We start from the raw sequence: 25368 nt of genomic DNA, 5'->3' as shown, positions 1-25368 counted from the left end.
TACTACATTATCTGCCAGGTTTTATGCCTGCCAAACCAAGAATGAACAGCTACACTAATAGAGCATCTACTTGCCAGATGTCAACTGGGAATACCACACAGCTGGTACAAGCAGGTCCAGAAGATTCCTAAACCATCTGGATGATAACTTCTTCGTACAGGTACTAAGGGAACCGACCAGGAAAGGTGCCTTCCTCGACTTGCTGCTTACTGACAGAGAGGGTCTCACGGGTGAAGTGGCGATTGGTGGCTGCCTTGGCCACAGCGACCACGAAGCAGTCAAGTTTAAACTCTATGGTAACAGGAAGAAAACTGCCAGCAAGACCTCAACTCTGGATATGAGGAGAGCTGACTTCAGGCTGCTCAGGGAACTACTTCGTAAGGTCCCCTGGGAAAAAGCTTTTGAAGGTGCTGGGGTCCATCAGTGCTGGTCACTTTTTAAGTACCACCTCCTAACAGCACAGGAGCAGGCAATTCCAAAATGTCGGAAGTCAAGCAGGCGAGGTAGAAGGCCGGCTTGGCTGAGCAGGGATCTTATGCTAGAACTAAGATGAAAAAAGAAAATGTATGGCCAGTGGAAGCAAGGTCAGGCGACATGGGAGGACTACAGGGACGCCGTTCGCCACTGTAGGAAGGAAATACGCGTGGCCAAAGCTCAACTAGAGCTGAAGCTGGCCAGTACTGTGAAGGACAATAAAAAGGGCTTTTTAAAATATGTAAATAGCAAAAGGCAGGCCAGAAATAACATTGGCCCATTACTTGACGAGCATGGTCACCTCACAAACAGGGACATAGACAAAGCAGAAGCGTTTAATGATTTCTTCACCTCGGTCTTCAACACCGATGATGGGCTCTGGGACCCCCAGAGCCCTGGGCTAGAGAACCATGACTGCGAGAACAACAAACTCCCAACCAACCCCGAACTTGCGCGGGATTTGCTGCTCCAGCTGGATCCCTATAAGTCAATGGGGCCCCATGGGATTCATCTGAGGGTACTCAAAGAGAGCTAGCTAATGTCATGGCGAGACCTCTCTCAATGATTTTTCAATGCTCTTGGGAATCTGGGGAGGTCCCAGTTGACTGGAAGCTGGCAAACATTGTCCCAGTCTTCAAGAAGGGCAACAGGGATGACCCTGGTAACCACAGGCCTGTCAGTCTCACCTCTGTGCCTGGCAAAATTATGGAGAAGATTATTCTGGGAGTTGTTGAAAAACACCTGAAAGACAACGCAGTCATTGGTTCCAGCCAGCACGGGTTCACGAGGAGAAAGTCCTGCTTAACAAACTTGATTTCTTTCTATGACAAGGTTACCCACCTAGATGACCAAGGGAAGCCAGTCAATGTAATCTTTTTGGACTTCAGTAAAGCCTTCGATACTGTCTCTCACAGTATCCTCCTGGACAAAATGTCCAGCATACAGCTGGATAAACACATAATGCAATGGGTGAGCAATTGCCTGATGGGTCGGGCTCAAAGGGTTATAGTAAATGGGGTTACATCGGGCTGGCGACCAGTCACTAGAAGAGTTCCGCAGGGATCCATCTTGGGGCCAGTGCTCTTCAATATCTTCATAAATGACTTGGATGCAGGACTTGAACGTTTGTTATCAAAGTTTGCCGACGACACAAAATTGGGAGGAGCCGTTGACACTCTCGAGGGCAGAGAGGCCCTGCAGAGAGATCTGGACAAATTAGAGAGCTGGGCAATCACCAACCATATGAAGCTTGCCAAGCCACTTCCCATCATCTATCAGCAGTCCTGGTCAACCGGGGAGGTCCCAGATGACTGGAAGTTAGCAAATGTGACACCCATCTACAAGAAGGGCTGGAAGGAGGATCCGGGGAACTACAGGCCTGTCAGCCTGACCTCGGTGCTGGGGAAGGTCATGGAGCAGATCATCTTGAGTGCCATTACACGGCATGTGCGGGACAACCGGGGAATCAGGCCCAGCCAGCATGGGTTTATGAAAGGCAGGTCCTGCTTGACTAACCTGATCTCCTCCTATGACAAGGTGACCCGCTTAGTGGATGAGAGGTCGGCTGTGCATGTTGTCTACCTGGACTTTAGTAAAGCCTTTGACACCATTTCCCACAGCATTCACCTGGAGAAACTGGCTGCTCATGGCTTGGATGGGTGCACTCTGCGCTGGGTTAAAAACTGGCTGGATGGCCGAGCCCAGAGAGTGGTGGTGAATGGAGCCAAATCCAGTTGGCGGCCGGTCACGAGTGGTGTTCCCCAGGGCTCAGTGTTGGGGCCGGTCCTGTTCAACATCTTCATTGATGATCTGGATGAGGGGATTGAGTGCACCCTCAGTAAGTTTGCAGACGACACCAAGTTGGGTGGGAGTGCTGATCTGCTGGAGGGCAGGAAGGCCCTACAGAGGGATCTGGACAGGCTGGATCGATGGGCCGAGACCAACTGCATGAGATTCAGCAAGGCTAAGTGCCGGGTCCTGCATTTTGGTCACAACAACCCCATGCAACGCTACAGGCTTGGGGAGGAGTGGCTGAAGAGCTGCCTGTCGGAAAAGGACCTGGGGGTGTTGGTCGACAGCCACCTGAACATGAGCCAGCAGTGTGCTCAGGTGGCCAAAAGGGCCAATGGCATCCTGGCTTGTATCAGGAATAGTGTGGCCAGCAGGACCAGGGAGGTAATAGTGCCCCTGTACTCGGCACTGGTGAGGCTGCACCTCGAGTACTGTGTTCATTTTTGGGCCCCTCACTACAAGAAGGACATTGAGGTGCTGGAGCATGTCCAAAGAAGGGCAATGAGGTTGGTGAAGGGTCTAGAGCACAAGTCTTATGAGGAGCGGCTGAGGGAACTGGGGCTGTTTAGCCTGGAGAAAAGGAGGCTGAGGGGAGACCTTATTGCTCTCTCCAACTACCTGAAAGGAGGTTGTAGCGAGGTGGGGGTCAGTCTCTTCTCCCAAGGAACAAGGGACAGGACAAGAGGAAATGGCCTCAAGCTGCACCAGGGGAAGTTTAGGTTGGATATTAGGAAAAACTTCACCGAAAGGGTAGTCAGGCACTGGAACAGGCTGCCCAGGGAAGAGGTTGAGTCTCCATCCCTGGAGGTATTTAAAAGACGGGCAGACGTGGTGCTTGAGGACATGGTTTAGCAGTGGACTTGGCAGTCATAGGTTAACGGTTGGACTCGATGATCTTAAGGGTCTTTTCCAACCTTAACGATTCTATGATTCTAAGTTTAACAAGGGCAAGTGCCGGATTTTGCACCTGGGACAGGGCAACCCTGGATGTACATACAGACTGGGGAACGAGAGGCTGGAGGGCAGCCCCGCAGAGAGGGATCTGGGGGTTCTGGTCGATGGCAAGTTGAACATGAGCCAACAGCGTGCCCTGGCAGCCAGGAGGGCCAACCGTGTCCTGGGGTGCATCAAGCACTGTATTGCTAGCCAGTCGAGGGAGGTGATTGTCCCGCTCTACTCTGCACTGGTGCGGCCTCATCTTGAGGACTGTGTGCAGTTTTGGGCACCACAGTACAAAAAGGATATGAAGCTACTAGAGAGTGTCCAGAGGAGAGCCACAAAGATGGTGAAGGGTTTAGAGGGGAAGCCATACTAGGAACGGCTGAAGTCACTTGGTCTGTTCAGCCAGGAGAAGAGGAGACTGAGGGGAGACCTCATCGCAGTCTACAGCTTCCTCACGAGGGAAGGAGGAGGGGCAGGCGCTGATCTCTTCTCCCTGACAACCAATGATAGGACTCGAGGGAATGGCAGGAAGATATGCCAGGGGAGATTTACGTTGGACATTAGGAAAAGGTTCTTCACCCAAAGGGTAGTGGAGCACTGGAACAAGCTCCCCCAGGAGGTAGTCACGGGGCCAAGCCTGACAACATTTAAGAAGCATTTGGACAACGCCCTCAGACATATGGTGTGAATTTTGGGGTTGTCCTATGCAGGGACAGGAGTTGGACTCGATGATCCTTGTGGGTCCTTTCCAACTCAGGATATTCTATGATTCTATGAAATGATAATTTTCATTTACAAACAAATTAGTAAAAACAAAGTTCTTTCATTCAGATATTTTTCAGTTAATCTGGACGCCATCTCGCCCAACTAAGGAACATCTCTGAGCACCATGCCTCCTGGGCAGTACTTTCTAGAGTCCTATACGTCAATCTTTAATGGCTTGGGATCATATTTTATTCCATCAGCTTGCCTACTGTCTGACTTCCAGGACTGCATGCTCTTTCCTCAATATTTTTTATATTGTGATATTTCTAATGTCAGGGTTTGTCTTTAGAAATGCACAGGAGTTTAAAGAAAGAGAAAGGAAGTGCTTAAAGCTAGGGCATGCATATGCCATAGCTGCAAGCCAGGGCATATATTTCCACTGATGAAATCATAGCAGGGCAACACCTGTTTCCAGGAAGACCCAAGCTTAACAAGTTTTGACAGCTTAACAAGGCCCACAGAAGTTTAAAAACAGAAAAAAACACCACATACATGTATAGGAGTACCACAACAGACCTAAATCCAGCAAGTCATAAGCATTCAGACACAGGAGCCTGACAAAGCTAACACTGGAGGAAAAAAAAAAGTTTTTGCTGTTTTGGGCTGGGATAGAGTTAATTTTCTTCATAGTAGCTAGTATGGGACTATGTTTTAGATTTGTGCTGAAAACTGTTGATAATACAGGGATGTTTTAGTTACTGCTGAGCACTGCTTACACAGAGTCAAGGCCTTTTCTGCTTCTCACCCCACCCCACCACCGAGCAGGCTGGGGCTGCACAATAAGTTGGGAGGGGACACAGCTGGGACAACTGACCCCAACTGACCAAAGGGATATCCCAGACCATATGACATCATGCTCAGTATATAAGCTGGGGGAAGAAGAAGGAAGGGGGGGATGTTCGGAGTGATGGCGTTTGTCTTCCCAAGTAACCGTTACACGTGATGGAGCCCTGCTTTCCTGGAGATGGCTGAACACCTGCCTGCCGATGGGAAGTAGTGAATGAAGTCCTTGTTTCGCTTTGCTTGCACGTGCAGCTTTTGCTTTACCCATTAAACTGTCTTTATCTCAACCCATGAGTTTTCTCACTTTTACTCTTCTGATTCTCTCCCCCATCCCACTGGAGGGGGAGTGAGCAAGCTGCTGTGTTGTGTTTAGTTGCCAGCTGGGGTTAAACCACGACAGTTATACTTTTTGCAACTGAAAAGTAATACCTCTGGTGCTAAAACAAAGCAAATCCCTAACCTACCCATAAGATATCTTAGAGGCAAGGCCTCAGTGAAACAGCCAGCTTTGCAAGCGAAGTTATTTGTTTGCAAATAAAAGTTTCCTTGCAAAGTTATTTGTCTTTAGCCTGAGTCTTATGCCTCTGCAGGCAATTTGGTAGAAGCTCCATTGCAGTAAAATAAGAGTCTTAACACACATTTTAATACAGAATTCCCACATTCGGGAGCTGTCACCTAAATGGTTCTTTAAGCACAGGTTTCTCAGCTGTTTCAACAGTGGCAAAAACTGAATCAAAGGTTAGTCACACCTGCTATCAAATCAAGCTCTTTCTCATGCACTAGCTATCAAACCACCTTAAGTTCCATTGAATAAGCTGTCAGTGATGTTGGAAGCTTATTTCCATGACTCCTTCTTCTGGGATAGTATGGCCATAACAAAAGTGTGAACTTCCAACAGTACGAATATCTCTACTTTGGACTGCAGTGTAAAGCACACTAGCTCTTTCCCCTAGCCAACAACCTTGGCAAGGCTGTAGGACAGACTGCCAACAGAACCCTCTTCAGGAGGGAAGAGGAAAGAATACTTTCCCAGTCGTACTGAAGACAGTTATCTACCTGATGAGTCCATCACATTTTCCCCTACTGGTCCAAAAGAGGATGCAAGAATATTGTAACTACTGAATAGCAGTTCTAAAGGTCTCTTCACCTTGCTTAAGCAGGACTAATGAGGGACAACAGAGGGCTGTCGGCTGGATTCAAAGCAAATCCAACCAAGTCTTCTGTCATCCCTCATTAGTCCTACCCAAGCAAGGTAACAGGATATTTGGAACTTGACAAGTACTATGAAAAGCACCAACACTGGACTCAATTATGGCACCTTCAAAAGTCTGCAAGTTTCCTGAACTAGAAATACAAAGTTAAAAACAGCTGCCTAGGACAAAAGATTATGACTAAAAATTACTTATGCAGGACAAGAGCTTCTCTGAAGCAACAGCTGCTTCTCAGCAGTCTCACAGAAGACTTACTTAATGTACCTATGAGAGATATCAGTGCAGTCTGATCCCAAACACCTCTTCTCAGAGGTTAACTTGCTACTTCTGCCCAGCTTGCTTGCTCAACCTGCCAGATCCTAATTCCCCCCCCCCCCCCCCAGATTTAATACTTTAAAACAAACATTTTGCAATGGTTAGCATCTCCTACCCTTCATTCCATTCCAAACAGACTGATGCGTGTAAACATTAAGAAGGGGAAAAAAAGACTATCGGATAATCTAAGGAGATCTGTTGGAAAGAGATTCTGACACATCACTAAACACACATCAGTATCTAGAACCTCAAGCTCAAGTGGTGAACAGAATGAAGAAAGGGAAATTGGCAAGTAAGGCAATGTTAGAAAATATATTTGGGGGGGGAGAGATATGAAGCAACCCTCTCACCATATCCTTTGTACAAACTCCAAATCCCACTACTAGACTTATTCCATTTTTCATTTTTCTGTTAATGGTATAAAGCACATGAACAATTAAAGTATGATAGCATACTCATTAACAAGTAAGTATTGAATACTTTATATCTACACTAGTACCTTGCTCAAAATTTTAATATCCTGGCCGATTCAGGTCTTGAAAGTGCGCTCGCTCTCAAACTTGAGGTATTCCCCCAAGGCCTTAAAGATTATCAGGAGATTTCCTACATAGAACACACAAAAACATTTGGATATACTCCAGCCTTCAAATATGAAAATATACTTTCCTCCTCCTCTCTCTTTCCTTCCTCCTGAAGTAAGTTGACAGCACAACCAAAACACTAGTTCAAACGTAATATAAATGTTCTTGCTGATGCTTTGAATGTTACAGGGCCACATGTAAGTAAAATCTAATTCAAAGTGAAAAAAGCAAGCATTCAAAAACTCAGAGGTGAAGCATTAGAAGGCAGAAAAAGCACTGGTAGAAATCAAACACATTAAGTACAAACAAATGTAAAGAAGACAGAAGATGTGCCAAAACAGATATTGAAATAAGTCTCTTTCACTGGCAAAGACCTCACAAATCAGTAGCTGTAGTACACTGGAAAGAAAGTCTTTCACACACCCTGATCAAAGAATGAAGATTCTGACAGACATAATCTTTGGACAACTCTAATATGTTATCTTCAAAATATTTAATGGGTTGATTACTAGGGAGATCACAATCACAACTGGATTTAGCAGCACGTTTTATAATGTGTATAGTTGTCATTCATCACCATGAAGTGCAAAGTTATTCCACAATTTCACTGTAGTCTGATAAAAGTATGATGCTCCTACATTTCTGGGAAGATTTCATAGGACATTTAGAATGGAATCTATTCCAAGACTGAAACTACAAGCACCAATATGTTATCAGATCTTTTTCCACAAAGACTCCTGAGAGGATAGAGTTCTACATGGCTATGGAGATCAACCAACCAGCAAACTAACTATAGAAATCAGCTTCCTATTTCTTTCAAGCTAAATAAAATAAATTAAAAAAATTAAAAAATAGAATAAAACAGTCAATATCTCAAGAACTTACCTTCAGACTTCAACTTTGTAAGAACAAAAATCAGGTAGTTGTTGAAATCTGGATACTGATTGAGTTGTTCTAGTTTCTGAAGAGAGAAACTGTTAAGGAAATTTGAATCTTCACACACAGCATTTATAGCTCTCCGGAGACTATGATTATTGAGTTATGTACTACTGCATCATTTCAAACAGCTGTGACTATAAGCTCACAACATACAGAGTATGAACAATCTGAAAACAGTTTCTGTAATTTTCATACTGAAGCAGTAGCTTTTAGTTATGTTGAAATCTGAAAAAAGAATCCAGGGAGAGACACAGAAATTAATAAATCCTTAAAAATATTTTAAAGCACCCTCCTCCCCCCAAAAAAACAAACCCCCCACCTTCCTCTGTACAGTTTTAGATTTCAATATTTATACTTCAAAGCCAGCCAAACCTAAGGAATCCACTGAGACACAATCCCATAATACGCAATTTTTTTTCTCCACAATAAATAAAAGCATTTCAGCATTAAAATACAACAGCTATTATGATTTTGATAAGCTACTCACCTTAATATTAGTCATATGCTTTTTTATGATGCTAACTAGCCACAGCCTGAGCTTTCAGCAGTGAGAATGTTTAATTGTAAATGCCCAGATATTTGTACCAAGAAGTTCATGCTTATCCATGGTCTCTTTAAAAAAAAAACAAACCACCAAACAAAAAAACCCCACAAACAATAAAACCCCTTCTGTACACAAACCGATTTTCTAAAGTGACGCTTCTCTGAATAAGTATCTTACTAGCAATACCAGCCTCTTCATTATGTCCCTGGGGAAACTGCAGGAAGAATGATTATGTTTCTGAATAGCTAGAAGCATGTAGTTGATTTTCTCAAATTTGTCATTACTTCTGCCACTGCTTGGCTAGAAAGTGATCTGGCATTCTCCTCGTATCCTGTTCTCATACCATGGTATTAATTAGTATTATGCTCAATAATATTTTAAGTCATAAGTGTAGAAAACTGCTAGTGCCAAACAATGAGATGTCTCAAACAGCCTTGGTGCTAAAATCACAATGCAGAGCGACAGTCGCTAGGACCCAGGACTGGACAGTACCTGGAGTGAGGGTGAAGGAAGGAGTCCGGTGAAGACAGGAAGGCCGTGCCTCAGCCCCATCCCCCGCGGTCTATGAAACCATGATAAGGCACCTTATCCCCCCAACACGTACTCCCTGGGGGAGGGTCCTGGTATCACTTCTCTTGGTTTGACTGGTCACCCCTCTTAACTCAACTGGTATCTCTACCACTCCTGGAACTGGGAAGAGAGAAGATTCCAGAATTCCAGAGACTGAAATCTATAAATAGGGACTCTTACTTCCTCTCTCTCTCTTTTTTTCCCCACTGGATACCCCTGTTGGCAGGTCCAATGCTGGATCCAGGACTGGTGATTCTCTTTTTCTTTCCTCTCTCTTTCTCTCTCTCACTTCTTCTAAGGTTATTAAGTTGTTAAAGTTGTTAAATTGTAGTCAAGTACTGCACGGTCTACCTTGATTTTCCATAAAGCCGCATAGTTGGGGTAGATATAATCGTGAGAGGGTTGGCAGGTATCAAATATTTGTACTCAATATTTGTCTCTATAGAAGCTTTCTATTAAAGCTGGTATTTGCGTACGGACCTTGAGTGTTGGTCCACCTTAATCCACACCGAGAGGATTTGCGAATCTTAGTCACCTCCCCCTTCCCACAGGTGGGACGTGAAAATAAGCATGCAGTGTCATCTTTAAGTTACTAAACCTACTAGATATCATTGGTATGGCAAAGTGTCCTGGTTTCAAATGGGACAGAGTTAATTTTCTTCCTAGTAGCTGGTATAGTGCTGTGTTTTGGATTTAGGATGAGAATAATGTTGATAACACACTGATGTTTTGGTTGTTGCTAAGTAGCGCTCACACTGGTCAAGGACTTTTCAGCTTCCCATGCTCTGCCAGGTGCACAAGAAGCTGGGAGGGGGCACAGCCAGGACAGCTGACCCAGACTGGCCAAAGGGCTATTCCATACCATAATGATGGCTCACTATATAAACTGGGAGGAGTCGGCCAGGAAGGGGGGACCACTGCTTGGGGACGGGCTGGGCATTGGTCAGTGGGTGGTGAGCAACTGCATCATGCATCACTTGCTTTGTATATTATTATTACTACTACTACTACCGTTTTATTTTATTTTATTTTAATTATTAAACTGTTCTTATCTCAACCCACGAGTTTTCTCACTTTTACTCTTCCGATTCTCTCCCCCATCCCACCGGGGAGGGGGGAGTGAGCGAGCGGCTGCGTGGTGCTTAGTTGCTGGCTGGGGTTAAACCACAACAGTCCTTTTTGGCACCCAATGTGGGGCACGAAGGGTTTGAGATAATAACAGATTAACCAGAGTGTATTAAGGAATTTGTATCTGTTAACAGTTGCCGGTCACAATATTGATTCCTCTGTTCTCGATATTAGTCTACCTGATCTGCACCATGCTCTTGTTTTTGCAGTACGTGTTAAAGACTGGTGTTGGGTGTTGCAGTTTGCTGTGCTCTGCTGTGATTAGTGATGTTTTGCCTGGGAGATTTGTTTTCAAAACAATGACCCTGAGCTTTATCTTATATTTGGGTTCTGTAGTGAAGCCATTACTGTACTTCGGGTACCACCTCATGGAGACAATTAGCAATTATACCTCTTCCTCTGAGAGGTTTTTTATGGAGGAAATACAGAATGGAACCTTCATTGCTTTCTTCTATGATGTTTCCTACTTCATTACCACAACTTTTCAGTATCCTGAACATCCTTGGGTAGTTAAGATACATCTATTGATATGTCTTGGGAATATTGTTTTGGTTCTAAGGTTAATAAGCAGTTTAAGAACACCATCCAGAGATCTGCCCCAAGGCTGGATAGTTATGAGTGGCAGGGTGTGTGGGATAGTACGGGCAAGTACCTAGGACAGTGGGCCCCTCCAGTATTTTGGAACTTTACCCCTGAAAAGGTGCAGAATCCTGAAAAACTAGTAAAGTATTTGGAAAAAGTATGCTGTCATCCTGGCAACTCCAGAGAGACACAAATCACTGCAACGTGCTGGGGCCTGGCTCATGCCTACCAAGCCCTATTCAACACTATTCAGAACCCTCAAGGGGAAGAGAAGGTCTCTGGATCTGACAACAAAACGACAGGCACTGCAGCTACGCCAATCCCAGTGACAGGTACTGCAGCTGAACCAGAGAACCAGCCTGTGCCAGAATCAGTCACCCCTATACACAAGTAAAATCACACAAGAAAATCAGCTCGTTTAGTAAGGGATGATGACGAGCCAGGGCCATCACGAGAACAGGAGGAGGAAGAGGCAGAACCCATAAATGAGATGGTAACCACCCGATCCCTGTCCCTGAGTGAGCTGCGAGATATGCAAAAAGATTTTGGTCATCGTCCAGGTGAGCACATCATCACCTGGCTGCTCCGATGTTGGGATAATGGGGCCAGTAGCCTGGAATTAGAGGGTAGGGAAGCCAAGCAGCTGGGATCCCTTTCTAGGGAAGGGGGCATTGACAAAGCGATTGGAAAAGGGGCACAAGCCCTCAGCCTCTGGAGGCGACTCCTGTCAGGTGTGAAGGAAAGGTATCCCTTCAAGGAAGATGTTATATGTCACCCAGGCAAGTGGACCACCATGGAGAGAGGTATCCAGTACCTGAGGGAATTAGCCGTGCTGAAGGTGATTTATGGTGACCTGAACAACGAGCAGTTATCCACAGATCCAGATGAAGTCAAGCGCACGACCCATGTGGCGGAGGTCTGTACGGAGCGCACCATCATCGTACGCAAACCCATTAGCACTAATGACATGGAACGATGGAGAGGAACAGATGGTGGATGAATTGGCTGGCCAACTCCAGGAATACGAAGAAAGTGTCTCTTCCATCCTGTGGGCCTGCATCTCAGCTGTGGAAAAACTGTCTGAAAAACTGTCCCAGAAGTTACAGCAACTCAAAGAGGATAGGTCCTACTCCCCACCTGTATGGACCAGTATCTCAGCCATTAGGAGTTAGCGTTCTTCTGCTCAAGAGAGAAGATATAGTGGATACGCACCACAGGCCACCCTGTGGTTTTACCTGCGTGACCATGGAGAGGACATGAGGAAGTTATGCTAGTCAGTTATGACCTAGTTACCATTGCTGAAACTTAGTGAGACGAATCCCATGACTGGAGTGCAGCTATCGAAGGCTACAGGCTGTTCAGAAGGGACAGGCGAGGTAGGAGGGGCGGAGGCATTGCCCTCTACCTCAAGAAATGGATAGTGTGTGAAGAAGTATCCCTGAAGAATAGCCACGAGAAGGCTGAAAGCTTATGGGTAAGAATTAAAGACCGAGGCAACAAAGGGAACCTCGTGGTTGGGGTCAACTACAGGATACCTGATCAAGGGGAGCCTACCGATGAAGCCTTTTTTCTTCAACTACAGAAAGCTTCACGCTCACAGGCTCTTGTCCTGATGGGGGATTTCAACCACCCTGACATCTGCTGGGAAAGTAACACGGCAGGCGGTAGGCAATCTAGGAGACTCCTGGAGTGCATGGAGGACAACTTCCTAAGCCAGGTAATAGCCTTACCAGAGGGGAAGCAGCACTGGACCTGGTCGTCACCAATGCAAGTGAGCTCATTGGTGATGTCAGGATTGGAGGCAGCCTCGGCTGCAGTGATCACACACTGGTAGAGTTCACAGTCCAGAGAGGTAAGGGTCAGGTGAAGAGTATAGTCAGGACCCTGAATTTTAGGAAAGCAAACTTGCAGCTCTTTAGGGAGTTAATCAACAGGACCCCCTGGGAAATGGCCCTCAGGGACAAGGGAGCAGAACAGAGCTGGCAGGTCTTCAAGGATGCTTTCCATAGGGCACAAGAGCTCTTCATCCCCAGGTGTAAGAAAACAGGAAAGAAAGGGAAGAGGCCAGCATGGCTGAGCCATGACCTGTGGGTCAAACTAAAGGGCAAGAAGAGATTGCACAGGCAGTGGAAAAAGGGACTGGTATCTTGGGAAGAGTACAGGGACACTGCCTGGTTGTGTAAGGATGGGATCAGGATGGCCAAGGCTCAGCTGGAGCTGAACCTGGCGAGGGATACAAAGAATAATAAGAAGGGCTTCTACAGGTACATCAACCAGAAAAGGAAGGTTAAGGAAAGCATACTCCCTCTGATGAGCAGAAGTGGAGAGCTGATAACAACAGACGAGGGGAAGGCTGAGGTACTCAACGACTTCTTTGCCTCAGTCCTCACTGGCAACCTCTCTCATCACACCTCCTGAGTCAATGGGCCATTTGATGGGGATCGGGGGGAAGAGGTCCTCCCACTGTCCATGAAGATCAGGTTTGCGGCCACCTGAGGCACCTGAACATACATAAGTCTATGGGTCCTGATGAGATGCGTCCCAGAGTCCTGAGGGAACTGGCTGATGTAGTTGCCAAGCCACTCTCCATGATATTCAAAAAGTCCTTGCAGTCAGGTGAAGTCCCTGGGGACTGGAAAAAGGGAAACATTGCACCCATTTTTAAAAAGGGTAAAAAGGAGGACCCTGGGAACTACCGACCTGGCAGCCTCACCTCTGTGCCTGGGAAGATCATGGAACAGATCCTCCTAGAAGCTATGCTAAGGCACATGGAGGACAGGGAGGTGATTCGAGACAGCCAGCATGGCTTCACCAAGGGCAAGTCCTGCCTGACCAACCTAGTGGCCTTCTGTGATGGAGTGACTGCATCAGTGGACAAGGGAAGAGCTATGCATGTCATCTATCTGGACTTCTATAAGGCCTTTGACACGGTCCCCCACAACATCCTCCTCTCTAAATTGGAAGGATATGGATTTGATGGGTGGACTGTTCAGTGGATAAGGAATTGGCTGGATGGTCGCATCCAGAGGGTAGTGGTCAACGACTCGATGTCCAGATGGAGAACAGTGACGAGTGGTGTCCCTCAGGGGTCCGTACTGGGGCCAGTGCTGTTCAATATCTTCATCAATGACATAGACAGTGGGATCGAGTGCACCCTCAGCAAGTTTGCAAACGACATCAAGCTGAGTAGTGCAGTCGACACACCTGAGGGACGGGATGCCATCCAGAGGGACCTGGAAAAGCTGGAGAAATGGGCCTGTGTGAACCTCATGAGGTTCAACAAGGACAAGTGCAAGGCCCTGCACCTGGGTCGAAGCAACCCCCAGTATCAATACAGGCTGGGGGATGAAGGGATTGAGTGCAGCCCTGAGGAGAAGGACTTGGGGGTACTGGTAGATGAAAAGCCGGACATGAGCCAGCAATGTGCACTTGCAGCCCAGAAAGCCAACCGTATCCTGGGCTGCATCCAAAGCAGCGTGGCCAGCAGGTCAAGGGAGGTGATTCTGACCCTCTACTCTGCTCTGGTGAGACCCCACCTGGAGTACTGCATCCAGCTCTGGGGTCCTCAGTACAGGACTTGTTGGATTGGGTCCAGAGGAGGGCCACAAAAATGATCAGAGGGCTGGAACACCTCTCCTATGAGGAAAGGCTGAAAGAGCTGGGGTTGTTCAGCCTGGAGAAGAGAAGGCTGCAGGGAGACCTTCTTGCGGCCTTTCAATACTTAAAGGGGGCCTACAAGAAAGATGGGGACAGACTACAAGGGGTAATGGTTTTAAACTAAAAGAGGGTAGATTCAGACTAGATATAAGGAAGAAATTTTTTACAGTGGGGATGGTAAAACACTGGAATGGGTTGCCCAGAGAGGTCGTAGATGCCCCATCCTTGGAAACATTCAAGGCCAGGCTAGATGGGGCTCTGAGCAACCTGATCTAGTTGTAGATGTCCCTGCCAATGGCAGGGGGGTTGGACTAGATGACCTTTAAAGGTCCCTTCCATCCCAAAGCATTCTACGATTCTATGAAGTGGGATGGAAAACCTGCCTTGACCCTAGAGGCACGGGTACGTGAGTTGCAAGGAAAAACAACTACAAAAGGTGGTTCTCCCAAGAGAGTTGCGGCTCCAGTTTCCAGCGGGCAGTTCCCCAGACAGGGTAGAAGGGCTGATTTTGTTTCCGGTCTTAATAAAGGGATTTTTGATTCGCATTTACAAGAAGTGAGTAACGAATACTATGACCAGGACTAGAGGGGCCCTGCCTCCAGCCAGGTGGAGGAAAGGGACAATCGGGTGTACTGGACTGTGTGGATTTGATGGCCTGGCACATCAGCCCCACAGGAGTATAAGGCTTTGGTAGACACCGGTGCACAGTGTACCCTCATGCCGTCAAGCTATAAAGGGGCAGAACCCATCTGTATTTCTGGAGTGACAGGGAGATCCCAAGAGCTGACTGTATTGGAGGCCAAAGTGAGCCTAACTGGGAAGGAGTGGCAGAAGCACCCCATTGTGACTGGCCCAGAGGCCCCGTGCATCCTTGGCATAGACTACCTCAGGAGAGGGTATTTCAAGGACCCAAAAGGGTACCGGTGGGCTTTTGGTATAGCTGCCTTGGAGATCGAGGAAATTAAACAGCTGTCTACCCTGCCCGGTCTTTCGGAGGACCCGTCTATTGTGGGGTTGCTGAGGGTCAAAGAACAACAGGTACCAATTGCTACCACAACAGTGCACCAGCGGCAATATCGCACCAACAGAGACGCCCTGATTCCCATCCATAAGTTGATTCGTTGACTGGAGAGCCAAGGAGTGATCAGCAAAATACGCTCACCGTTTAACAGTCCCATATGGCCAGTGCAAAAGTCTAATGGAGTGGAGACTAACTGTAGACTCTCGGGGCCTGAACGAAGTCACAATGCTGCTGAGCGCTGCCGTGCCAGACATGCTAGAACTCCAATATGAACTGGAGTCAAAGGCAGCCAAGTGGTATGCCACAACTGACATCGCTAATGCATTTTTCTCAGTCCCTTTGGCAGCAGAGTGCAGGCCACAGTTTGCTTTCACTTGGAGGGGCATCCAGTACACCTGGAATCGACTGCCCCAGGGGTGGAAACACAGCCCCACCATTTGCCATGGACTGATCCAGACTGCATTGGAACAGGGTGGGGCTCCAGAACACCTGCAATACATTGATGACATCATCGTGTGGGGCAACACAGCAGCAAAAGTTGTTTTTGAGAAACGGAAGAAAATAGTCCAAATCCTTCTGACAGCCGGCTTTGCCATGAAACAAAGTAAGGTCAAGGGACCTGCACAGGAGATCCAGTTTTTAGGAAAAAAAATGGCAAGATGGGCGTCATCAGATCCCAATGGATGTAATCAACAAAATGACAGCCATGTCTCCACCAACCAGCAAAATGAAGCACAAGCTTTCTTGGGTGTTGTGGGTTTTTGGAGAATGCATATTCCAAATTACAGTCTGATCCTAAGCCCTCTCTATCAAGTGACCCGGAAGAAGAACAATTTCAAATGGGGCCCTGAGCAACGACAAGCCTTTGAACAAATTAAACAGGAGACAGTCCATGCAGTAGCCCTTGGGCCAGTCCGGGCAAGACAAGATGTAAAAAATGTGCTCTACACCACAGCCGGGGAGAATGGCCCTACCTGGAGCCTCTGGCAGAAAGCACTGGGGGAGACTCAAGGTCAACCCCTGAGGTTTTGGAGTCGGGGATACAGAGGATCCGAGGCCCGCTATACTCCAACTGAAAAAGAGCTATTGGCAGCATATGAAGGGGTTCGAGCTGCTTTGGAAGTGGTTGGTAGTGAAGCACAGCTCCTCCTGGCACCCCGACTGCCAGTGCTGGCCTGGATGTTCAAAGGGAGGATCCCCTCTACGCATCATGCAACTGATGCTCATTGGAGTAAGTGGGTCGCACTAATCACACAACAGCCTCGAATAGGAAACCCCAGTCGCCCAGGAATCTTGGAAGTGATCATGGAATGGCCAGAAGGCAAAGATTTCGGAATATCGCCAGAGGAGGAGGTGATGCATACTGAAGAGGCCCCACTGTATAATAAACTGCCCAGAGAGTGGTGGTAAATGGAGTCAAATCCAGTTGGCGACCGGTCACGAGTGGTGTTCCCCAGGGCTCAGTACTGGGGCCGGTCCTGTTCAACATCTTCATTGATGATCTGGATGAGGGGATCGAGTGCACCCTCAGGAAGTTTGCAGATGACACCAAGTTGGGTGGAAGTGTAAAACTGCTGGAGGGTAGGAAGGCCCTGCAGAGGGACCTGGACAGGCTGGATCGATGGGCCGGGGCCAACTGTATGAGGTTCAACAAGGCTAAGTGCCAGGTCCTGCACTTGGGTCACAACAACCCCATGCAACGCTACAGGCTTGGGGAAGAGTGGCTGGAGAGCTGCCTGGCAGAAAAGGACCTGGGGGTGTTGGTTGACAGCCACCTGAACATGAGCCAGCAGTGTGCTCAGGTGGCCAAGAGGGCCAATGGCACCCTGGCTTGTATCAGAAATAGTTTGGCCAGCAGGACCAGGGAGGTAATAGTGCCCCTGTACTCGGCCCTGGTGAGGCTGCACCTCGAGTACTGTGTTCATTTTTGGGCCCCTCACTACAAGAAGGACATCGAGGTGCTGGAGCGTGTCCAAAGAAGGGCAACGAAGCTGGTGAAGGGTCTAGAGCACAAGTCTTATGAGGAGCGGCTGAGGGAACTGGGGTTGTTTAGTCTGGAGAAGAGGAGGCTGAGGGGAGACCTTATTGCTCTCTCCAACTACCTGAAAGGAGGTTGTAGCGAGGTGGGGGTCGGTCTCTTCTCCCTAGTAACAAGAGACAGGACGAGAGGAAATGGCCTCAAGCTGTGCCAGGGGAGGTTTAGGTTAGATATTAGGAAAAACTTCTTCACCGAAAGGGTGGTCAAGCATTGGAACAGGCTACCCAGGGAAGTGGTTGAGTCTCCATCCCTGGAGGTATTTAAAGAACGGATAGATGTCGTGCTCGAGGACATGGTATAGATGGACTTGGCAGTGATAGGTTAACAGTTGGACTCGATGATCTTAAGGGTCTTTTCCAACCTTGACGATGCTATGATTCTATGAAAATGAGAAGCAATATGCCCTGTTCACTGATGGGTCCTGTCGTCTTGTGGGGAAGCATCAGAGGTGGAAGGCTGCTGCATGGAGTCCTATACGACAAGTTGCAGAAACTGCTGAAGGAGAAGGTGAATTGAGTCAGTTTGCAGAGGTGAAAGCCATCCAGCTGGCTTTAGATATTGCTGAATGAGAAAAGTGGCCAATGCTCTATCTCTATACTGACTCATGGATGGTGGCAAATGCCCTGTGGGGGTGGCTACAGCAATGGAAGCAGAGCAACTGGCAGCGCAGAGGCAAACCCATCTGGGCTGCCGCACTGTGGCAAGATATTGCCGCCCACATAGAGAACCTGGTTGTAAAAGTACGCCACGTAGATGCTCACGTACCCAAGAGTCGGGCCACTGAAGAACATCAAAACAATCAGCAGGTGGATCAGGCTGCTAAGATTGAAGTGGCTCAGGTGGATCTGGACTGGCAACATAAGGGTGAATTATTTCTAGCTCAGTGGGCCCATGACACCTCAGGCCATCAAGGAAGAGATGCAACACAGAGATGGGCTCGTCATCGAGGGGTGGACTTGACCATGGACACTATTGCACAAGTCATCCATGAATGCGAAACATGCGCTGCAATCAAGCGAGCCAAGTGGTTCAAGCCTCTCTGGTATGGAGGACGATGGCTGAAATATCAATATGGGGAGGCCTGGCAGATTGATTATATCACACGCCCACAAACCCACCAAGGCAAGCGCCATGTGCTTACAATGGTGGAAGCAACCACCGGATGGCTGGAAACATATCCCATGCCCCATGCCACCGCCCGGAACACTATCCTGGGTCTTGAAAAGCAAGTCCTATGGCGACATGGCACCCCAGAAAGAACTGAGTCAGACAACGGAACTCATTTCCAAAACAGCCTCATAGACACCTGGGCCAAAGAGCATGGCATTGAGTGGGTATATCACATCCCCTATCACGCACCAGCCTCCGGGAAAATAGAACGATACAATGGACTGTTAAAGACTACACTGAGAGCAGTGGGTGCTGGGACATTCAAACATTGGGATACACATTTAGCAAAGGCCACCTGGTTAGTCAACAGTAGAGGATCTGCCAGTTGAGCTGGCTCTGCCCAATCAAGACTTTTACAATGCTGTAGAGGGGGATAAAGTCCCTGTAGTGCACACAAAAAATATGATGGGGAAGACAGTCTGGGTTACTTCTGCCTTGGGCAAAGGCAAACTCATCCATGGGATTGCTTTTGCTCAAGGACCTGTGTGCTTTTGGTGGGTGATGCGGAAAGATGGGGAAATCCGATGTGTACCTCAAGGAGATTTGATTTTGGGTGAAAATAGCCAATGAACTGAATTTTATGAAGTAAATTGCTATATAGTACTGTATATTATCACTTTTATGGTGGCTATATGCCATATTAATGATATTACAGTAGGAATCACCCAGATTAATGAAGAATGAACTTTGATGAAACCGAGCAAAGTGCAGAGGTGATGGAACCAGAACTGGCTTCAGCATGCAACAGTCCAGCACCACACACCATCTCTCCTGCCCTGAAAGACTGTTATGACAGATGAAGCCCAAAGTCATGGACTAAATGAACTCAATGGACTTTCTAGAGGGATGGCCCATTGACTAAGGGAATTATATCTGTGTGTATATATCAAAAGACAGGAAAAGTGGTGGTGATTAATTGGAATGTACTGGAAAGTGTAAGACCTGGGCATGACATAGATGGTACAGAATAAGGGGTGGATGCTGTCCTGGTTTCAGCTGGGATAGAGTTAATTTTCTTCTCAGTAGCTGGTATACTGCTGTGGTTTGGATTTAGGATGAGAATAATGTTGATAACACACTGATGTTTTAGTTGTTGCTGAGCACTGTTTATTGTAGTCAAGGACTTTTCAGCTTCCCATGCTCTGCCAAGTACACAAGAAGCTGGGGAGGGGGCACAGCCAGGACAGCTGACCCAGACTGGCCAAAGGGCTATTCCATACCATATGACATCATGCTCAGTAAATAAGCTGGGGGGAGTTGGCCAGGAAGGGGGGACCACTGCTCGGGGACAGGCTGGGCATTAATCAGCAGGTGGTGAGCAATTGCATCGTGCATCACTTGCTTTGTATATTATTATTATTACTACTACTATTATTTTACTTTATTTTAGTTCAATTATTAAACTGTTCTTATCTCAACCCACGAGTTTTCTCACTTTTACTCTTCCGATTCTCTCCCCCTTCCCACCGGGGAAGGGGGAGTGAGTGAGCGGCTGCGTGGTGCTTAGTTGCTGGCTGGGGTTAAACCACAACAGAAACAATCAGGACATTTAACAAAAAAAGATTTTCAGAAGTAAGATTATTTGCTTCATAGGCAGTTACTTTACTTGCTGTATAGCTAAATCTCTAAATATTCAAAGTCACTAAAACTTAGCCAAATGTCTCTATGTTAGGACATTGATGGTCCTTCCAATGACCAACAGCTGGTGTCTCAGTCACAAACTTAAGCATCTAAAAATCAAGTTTTCTAGGCTGCTTGCATCAACTAGTAACTTTGCTAGAGAAACTTGCCCTCTTTCCACTTAATAAGAGAGCAAAGTGTACTTATCACAGCCACAAGCTCCTTTGCTGTGAAATACACAGGAGATGAAATGTAAACATGAAGATGGTCACAGCAAGTGAAAGTAATACAGAACATTCTACATGGCCCCTAGAAACTAACACACATCCAAAGATTGTTGTCAAAGGTGCCATGCCAAAGAGCTCTTTCAGGAACAGCCAAGAAGTAGGGTAGCACATTTCAAAATTTTTTTCTTCTTCTCTAAGCTTCAGAAACATAATCACCAAAACAGTCAGCCGAACATTACTAACAACTGTGAATTCCAATGGCTGAACTAAGCAGCAGCAGAAGCAAGCAGAAAGAACTGAAAGAGCAGTATTAAATATAAAATTAATTAGAAAACACCTAATCAGTCTAGGAATCAAAGAATAGCTTATAGGCCATATTTTCTTATAAATTTCTTCACCCACTTTAATTTTTTCTTTTTTACTCCAAGAAACATCTATATCTTCATTTTAAAAATGTTTGAAAGCCTTACTAATTCATAACTTTGTTAATAAAGGGTTTTGGCTAACCTGTGCTCCTCACTTTGTTATGTTTGAGTTCTAAACGCCTAAATATGCCAAAACCGTGTCATAAAGAGCATGAGAGAGTCAATCCACTGATAATCTTATTTAAAAAATTATGGACTGAGAGTACTTTAAATTTGAAACCATTAATCACCATCCTACTTGGACATGCTACTAAGTAGTATTCCTCACTACAACAGCCATCACAAATTTTTGTGGAAACAGTCTCAAAGGACACTTTTTTGTTTTAATTATAGGACATGGCCTGTCCAGTTGTATTAGAACATTTTCCCAAACTGATAATACAATGGTAAAAATGTGCTGCTTATCTAACCTTTACAGGCCAACATATGAGGACCTCCTTGCAAGCACAGGTATTTCAGCACAGCAGGAAGTTACCACTGCCATTTTAGAAGAATTTCAAACATCAGTTAACAGCAGTTTTGTTCAGTAAATTTCTACTCATCTTCAAGACAGACAGCATCACTTATATTGCCCATCCTGCACATACACTGCTATTTTTCAAAAAACAAACCAGATGCCATTAAGTTATTTGAAGCAGAGCTTTAAAATGTAATTTTACATGAAAGCTACACTATAAACACTGTTGCTATAAACACTTTTGTATTTGAAATACTGAAGAAGAGCACCTGTTTAAGTTTGGGGCATTATCAGAACACTTAGCTACTTCTGTATAGTATTTTTCAAAGGAAGCAATAGCATCTTAAGAATCTGAAATATGGCTACAAGAACAAGATGAAAACTACCTTCCCCTTTCAAATAAGAACAGAAGCCTTCCAAAGTTTGACCGCATCTGTTAGGAAAGCCTAGAAGCCAAGCAAACTTGCCTTCAAGCTAAACTCCTAAAATAACATATATATATATATATATATATATATATTTTCTTACCTACATAAATGAATTCTGTTTCTTTCTGTGAAGACCTTCAAGCAAATGCCTTAAATAAAAAGGGATCAAGATGCTAAACTCATATCCTTCATAGGAGGATATCCTTTCAGGACTTCTAGATATTTTAAAGCACTTATATAGTTAGCTCAAAGAATAGAAGACAGTAGACGAGAGCTTTATTTTTCAAGACTTATGCTTCTATTAGTCTTAATGTAAAATTTTCCTCTCTCAGTCTTAAAACCTTGCTATTTCATCACTTCTGCGATCAAGAGAGACTGGGGGGGGGGGGGGGGGGAACGGACGGGACACAGGACAGACACAACCACACGATACCCAAACAACAAACCATCAATCCACAACACTAACATAAAATGCACTGCAAAGCTGCACAAGAAGCCATATATGGTAGATTTCCCCCTTCTCGTGAAATGCAAAGAGTGTAACGAGCAGTATTTCAGGCTCAGGATTCTAGGCAAGCAGAAACATCCTCACAACGTAGCAAAATGCAGTGTCAGAGCCAACAGGCCAACGAGAACATGCGGCTCCACCAGGGACACTCCTCCCATCAGCTACAGCTTTCGCCTTGAATCCCAGCGCCGGATTAGTTTAGGAAGCTCCTGCTCACCCCCGCTTTGCCGCAGGAGCGACGGGTACCCTGCACCGCACCGCTAACTCAGCCCGGCAGGCAGCGGCCCCCCCGCTCCAGCCCTCTCGGCAGGATCCACCACGGCGAGGGTTGCACTCCTGCCGCGGCTGAGGGCTGGGCGCTGGCAGCGGCCCAGCGTGGGGTAACCTGGGAAAGCAGCAGATACCGAAGCAGCCACGCCAGGGCTTTAAAAAGAAAAAAAACGAACCTTGGCTCCAGGCTCGCAACAGGTGCCCGGGCTCCCGGCAGGGGAAGGCGGCCCCGCGGCCCACAGGCCGCCTCGGCGGTTCAAATGCCGCGCCACAGCCACCCGCTCTGGCGGAGGCTCGGCCCACAGCGCTCGCTGTGGCGTCTCCCCGGGCAGACCCGGCAGCCGCCGCCTGCCGCAGCGCCGGCCTGTGGCTGCGCTGCCCCCACCCGGCGCCCCCGGCCTCCCCCACGTTCGCCCGGGCCGCCGCGGCCCCGCTCTGCCTGCGCGCCCCACCCGCCCGCGCGGCGTAGGCCTCGACCAAGGATACTTGTTGCACGGCTCTCTGCGTGATGGTGTCCGGGGACTGGGACTCCTTGAGCAGCTGCAGGATCTGCTGAAGCCCCTGTTCATCAGGCTTCCACTCATACTCCATCTTGGCTTGCTGCAAAAAAACCAAACAAGCGGCCTCGGTTAGCGACGTAGCAGGCCCCAGGCGGGGGGAAGCGAGCAAAGGAGCTGCGCACGACCCGCTCTCACCCACGCACCCCACCAAGCCCGACCCCACAGACGGACAACACTGACCTGCTCCTGCCGCCACCCGCTGTACACCGCACCAAGCGGACTGAGTCACAGCGAATTTGCAATCTGGCCCTAAGAGCCGCCTCGCGTCTTCCTGGGTCCTAGCGCCGGGCACGCCTCCGCTCGCCCGAGCCGCCTCGGGCCCGCCGGCGCTGCTGTCAGCCTTTCCCCAGTGCGTCCCACACCGTCAGGAACCTGGGGGCGACAAAACACGAGCCCCTCAATCCCAGGCGGCGGAAAACGGAGCGCCTCCTCAACAGCCCCTCCCCCCCAACACCGGAAAACAGAGAGAAAGCTCCAGCAGCTCCGACAAGCGAGGGGCGAAGCGGAGCCCCAGCCCGGCCTCCTCGGGACAGCTGCGGCCGCGCACCCGCAGTGTCTGGCAGCGACCTAGGAGGCTGCTGCCCACGGAGCAAAAGCCGGGATGCGAATGCAGACCCAGGAGTTAGGAACGGGGTACCTGCTTTGCCGTCTGCTTTACTTCTATGTGATTTGTTTTAATGCTGTATAGATTTCATAAGTTCTCAATTTCACGTGTAAAGAGGAAATAGGACCAACTATACAAGAAGGAGGGAAAGAAACTCAAAAGAAACTACTTTGAATACCTGGTGTATCTTATCCTTAGCTGCAAAATATATCAGAGGAAATCTCAGGTCAAAATTAGGAATTTTTGTGTATATAGAATAGAATAGAATAGTTCAGTTGGAAGGGACCTACAACGATCATCTAGTCCAACTGCCTGACCAATTCAGGGCTGACCAAAAGTTAAAGCATGTTATTAAGGGCACTGTCCAAATGCCTCTTAAACACTGACAGGCATGGGGCATCGACCACCTCTCTAGGAAGCCTGTTCCAGTGTTCGACCACCCTCTTGGTAAAGAAATGCTTCCTAATGTCCAGTCTGAACCTCCCCTGATGCAGCTTTGAACCATTCCCATGCGCCCTGTCACTGGATCCCAGGGAGAAGAGATCAGCACCTCCCTCTCCACTTCCCCTCCTCAGGAAGCTGTAGAGAGCAATGAGGTCGCCCCTCAGCCTCCTTTTCTCCAAACTAGACAAACCCAGAGTCCTTAGCTGCTCCTCATAGGACATGCCTTCCAGCCCTTTCACTGGCTTTGTTGCCCTCCTCTGGATGCATTCAAGGACCTTCACATCCTTCTTAAATGGTGGGGCCCAGAACTGCACACAGTACTCTAGGTGAGGCCGCACCAACGCTGAATACAGCGGGACCATCACCTCTTTTGACCGGCTGGTTATACTGTGTTTGATGCACCCCAGGATGCAGTTTGCCCTCTTGGCTGCCAGGGCACGCTGCTGACTCCTATTGAGCCTGCTGCCAACCAACATCCCCAGATCCCTTTCTGCAGGGCTGCTCTCCAGCCACTCCTCTCCCGGTCTATATTTGTGCCCGGTGTTACTCCATCCCAGGTTCAGAATCCAGCATTCGTTCTTGTTACACTTCATGCCATTAATGCTTTTATATATATAAATACACATGCATTACATACATATTATATATATATAGCTATTTTATATATATTATATATATGCTACTGGGCAAAATAAGAACATACACTGCTTAAAACTGGTCTAAAATATGAAAATGAAAAACAGTAATTCCTTAGCTTTTTACAATCTTATTTTTAGTCATTGTGTTTGTAATCATCCTGCTTACATCTCAATTTAACCGAAAACTAGTTTCACTTTCTGCTTCCTCTGCTGCAGCACAGTACTCAATATGAGTGCCACGCACATGCTGCACATCACAGCCTTAACAACTGTTCAGAGGCATCGAGGACAGGGAACATTAGTGGTTCCTAATGGTGTGGCCCAGGGAATTTGCTGTGTGGCTCTTCATCTCGCCTCCCCAATGTTTTCAATTAAATCAGTATTTAAGTTAGTCAGCTGTCCAGTCTCAGGTGCTAAGAAATGTCCTGAGCCAACTTTCCTTCTATTACTGTGAGCCACCACTCTTGAAGGAGCCAGAACTAGTACCCACAACACAGTCTCCAGCAAAACAGCAAAGGGAACCATCATAGGCAACTAGTAAGATGGGCACTGTACTTATAATATCTACATATCTGGATAATGAGGACAGTGAAAGAGGGTACTTGATGAATCAGGAAAGCATGCACACCAGAATAAGAAGCAGGAAACAGCTACATAGCAGAGAAGTATGCAGCAC

General features: G+C 47.2%; 1 protein-coding gene across 7 annotated transcripts in view; it reads right to left on the bottom strand.

Annotated features, from left to right (window-relative positions):
- Positions 1-25368, bottom strand: part of LOC104016330 (transportin-1) — a 110565-nt gene that overhangs the window by 58252 nt on the left and 26945 nt on the right. For all 7 annotated transcript variants that reach the window (XR_015707604.1, XM_087770734.1, XM_087770737.1 and 4 more), the window contains exons 2-4: positions 23187-23378; positions 22933-23046; positions 7748-7823 (exon numbers count right to left, since the gene is read on the bottom strand). Coding sequence is in view for 6 of the 7 variants with exons in the window: in XM_087770734.1 (XP_087626860.1) it covers positions 7748-7823; positions 22933-23037 (181 nt within the window). In the remaining variant the exon portion in view is untranslated. The remainder of the gene's footprint in view (positions 1-7747; positions 7824-22932; positions 23047-23186; positions 23379-25368) is intronic.

This window comes from Nipponia nippon, unplaced genomic scaffold, assembly GCF_047370975.1.
Source record: "Nipponia nippon isolate SJK-2023a ecotype South Korea unplaced genomic scaffold, ASM4737097v1 scaffold_33, whole genome shotgun sequence".
In the NCBI taxonomy this organism is placed as follows: Eukaryota; Metazoa; Chordata; class Aves; order Pelecaniformes; family Threskiornithidae; genus Nipponia; species Nipponia nippon.
This window is presented reverse-complemented; position numbering and strand designations above follow the sequence as displayed.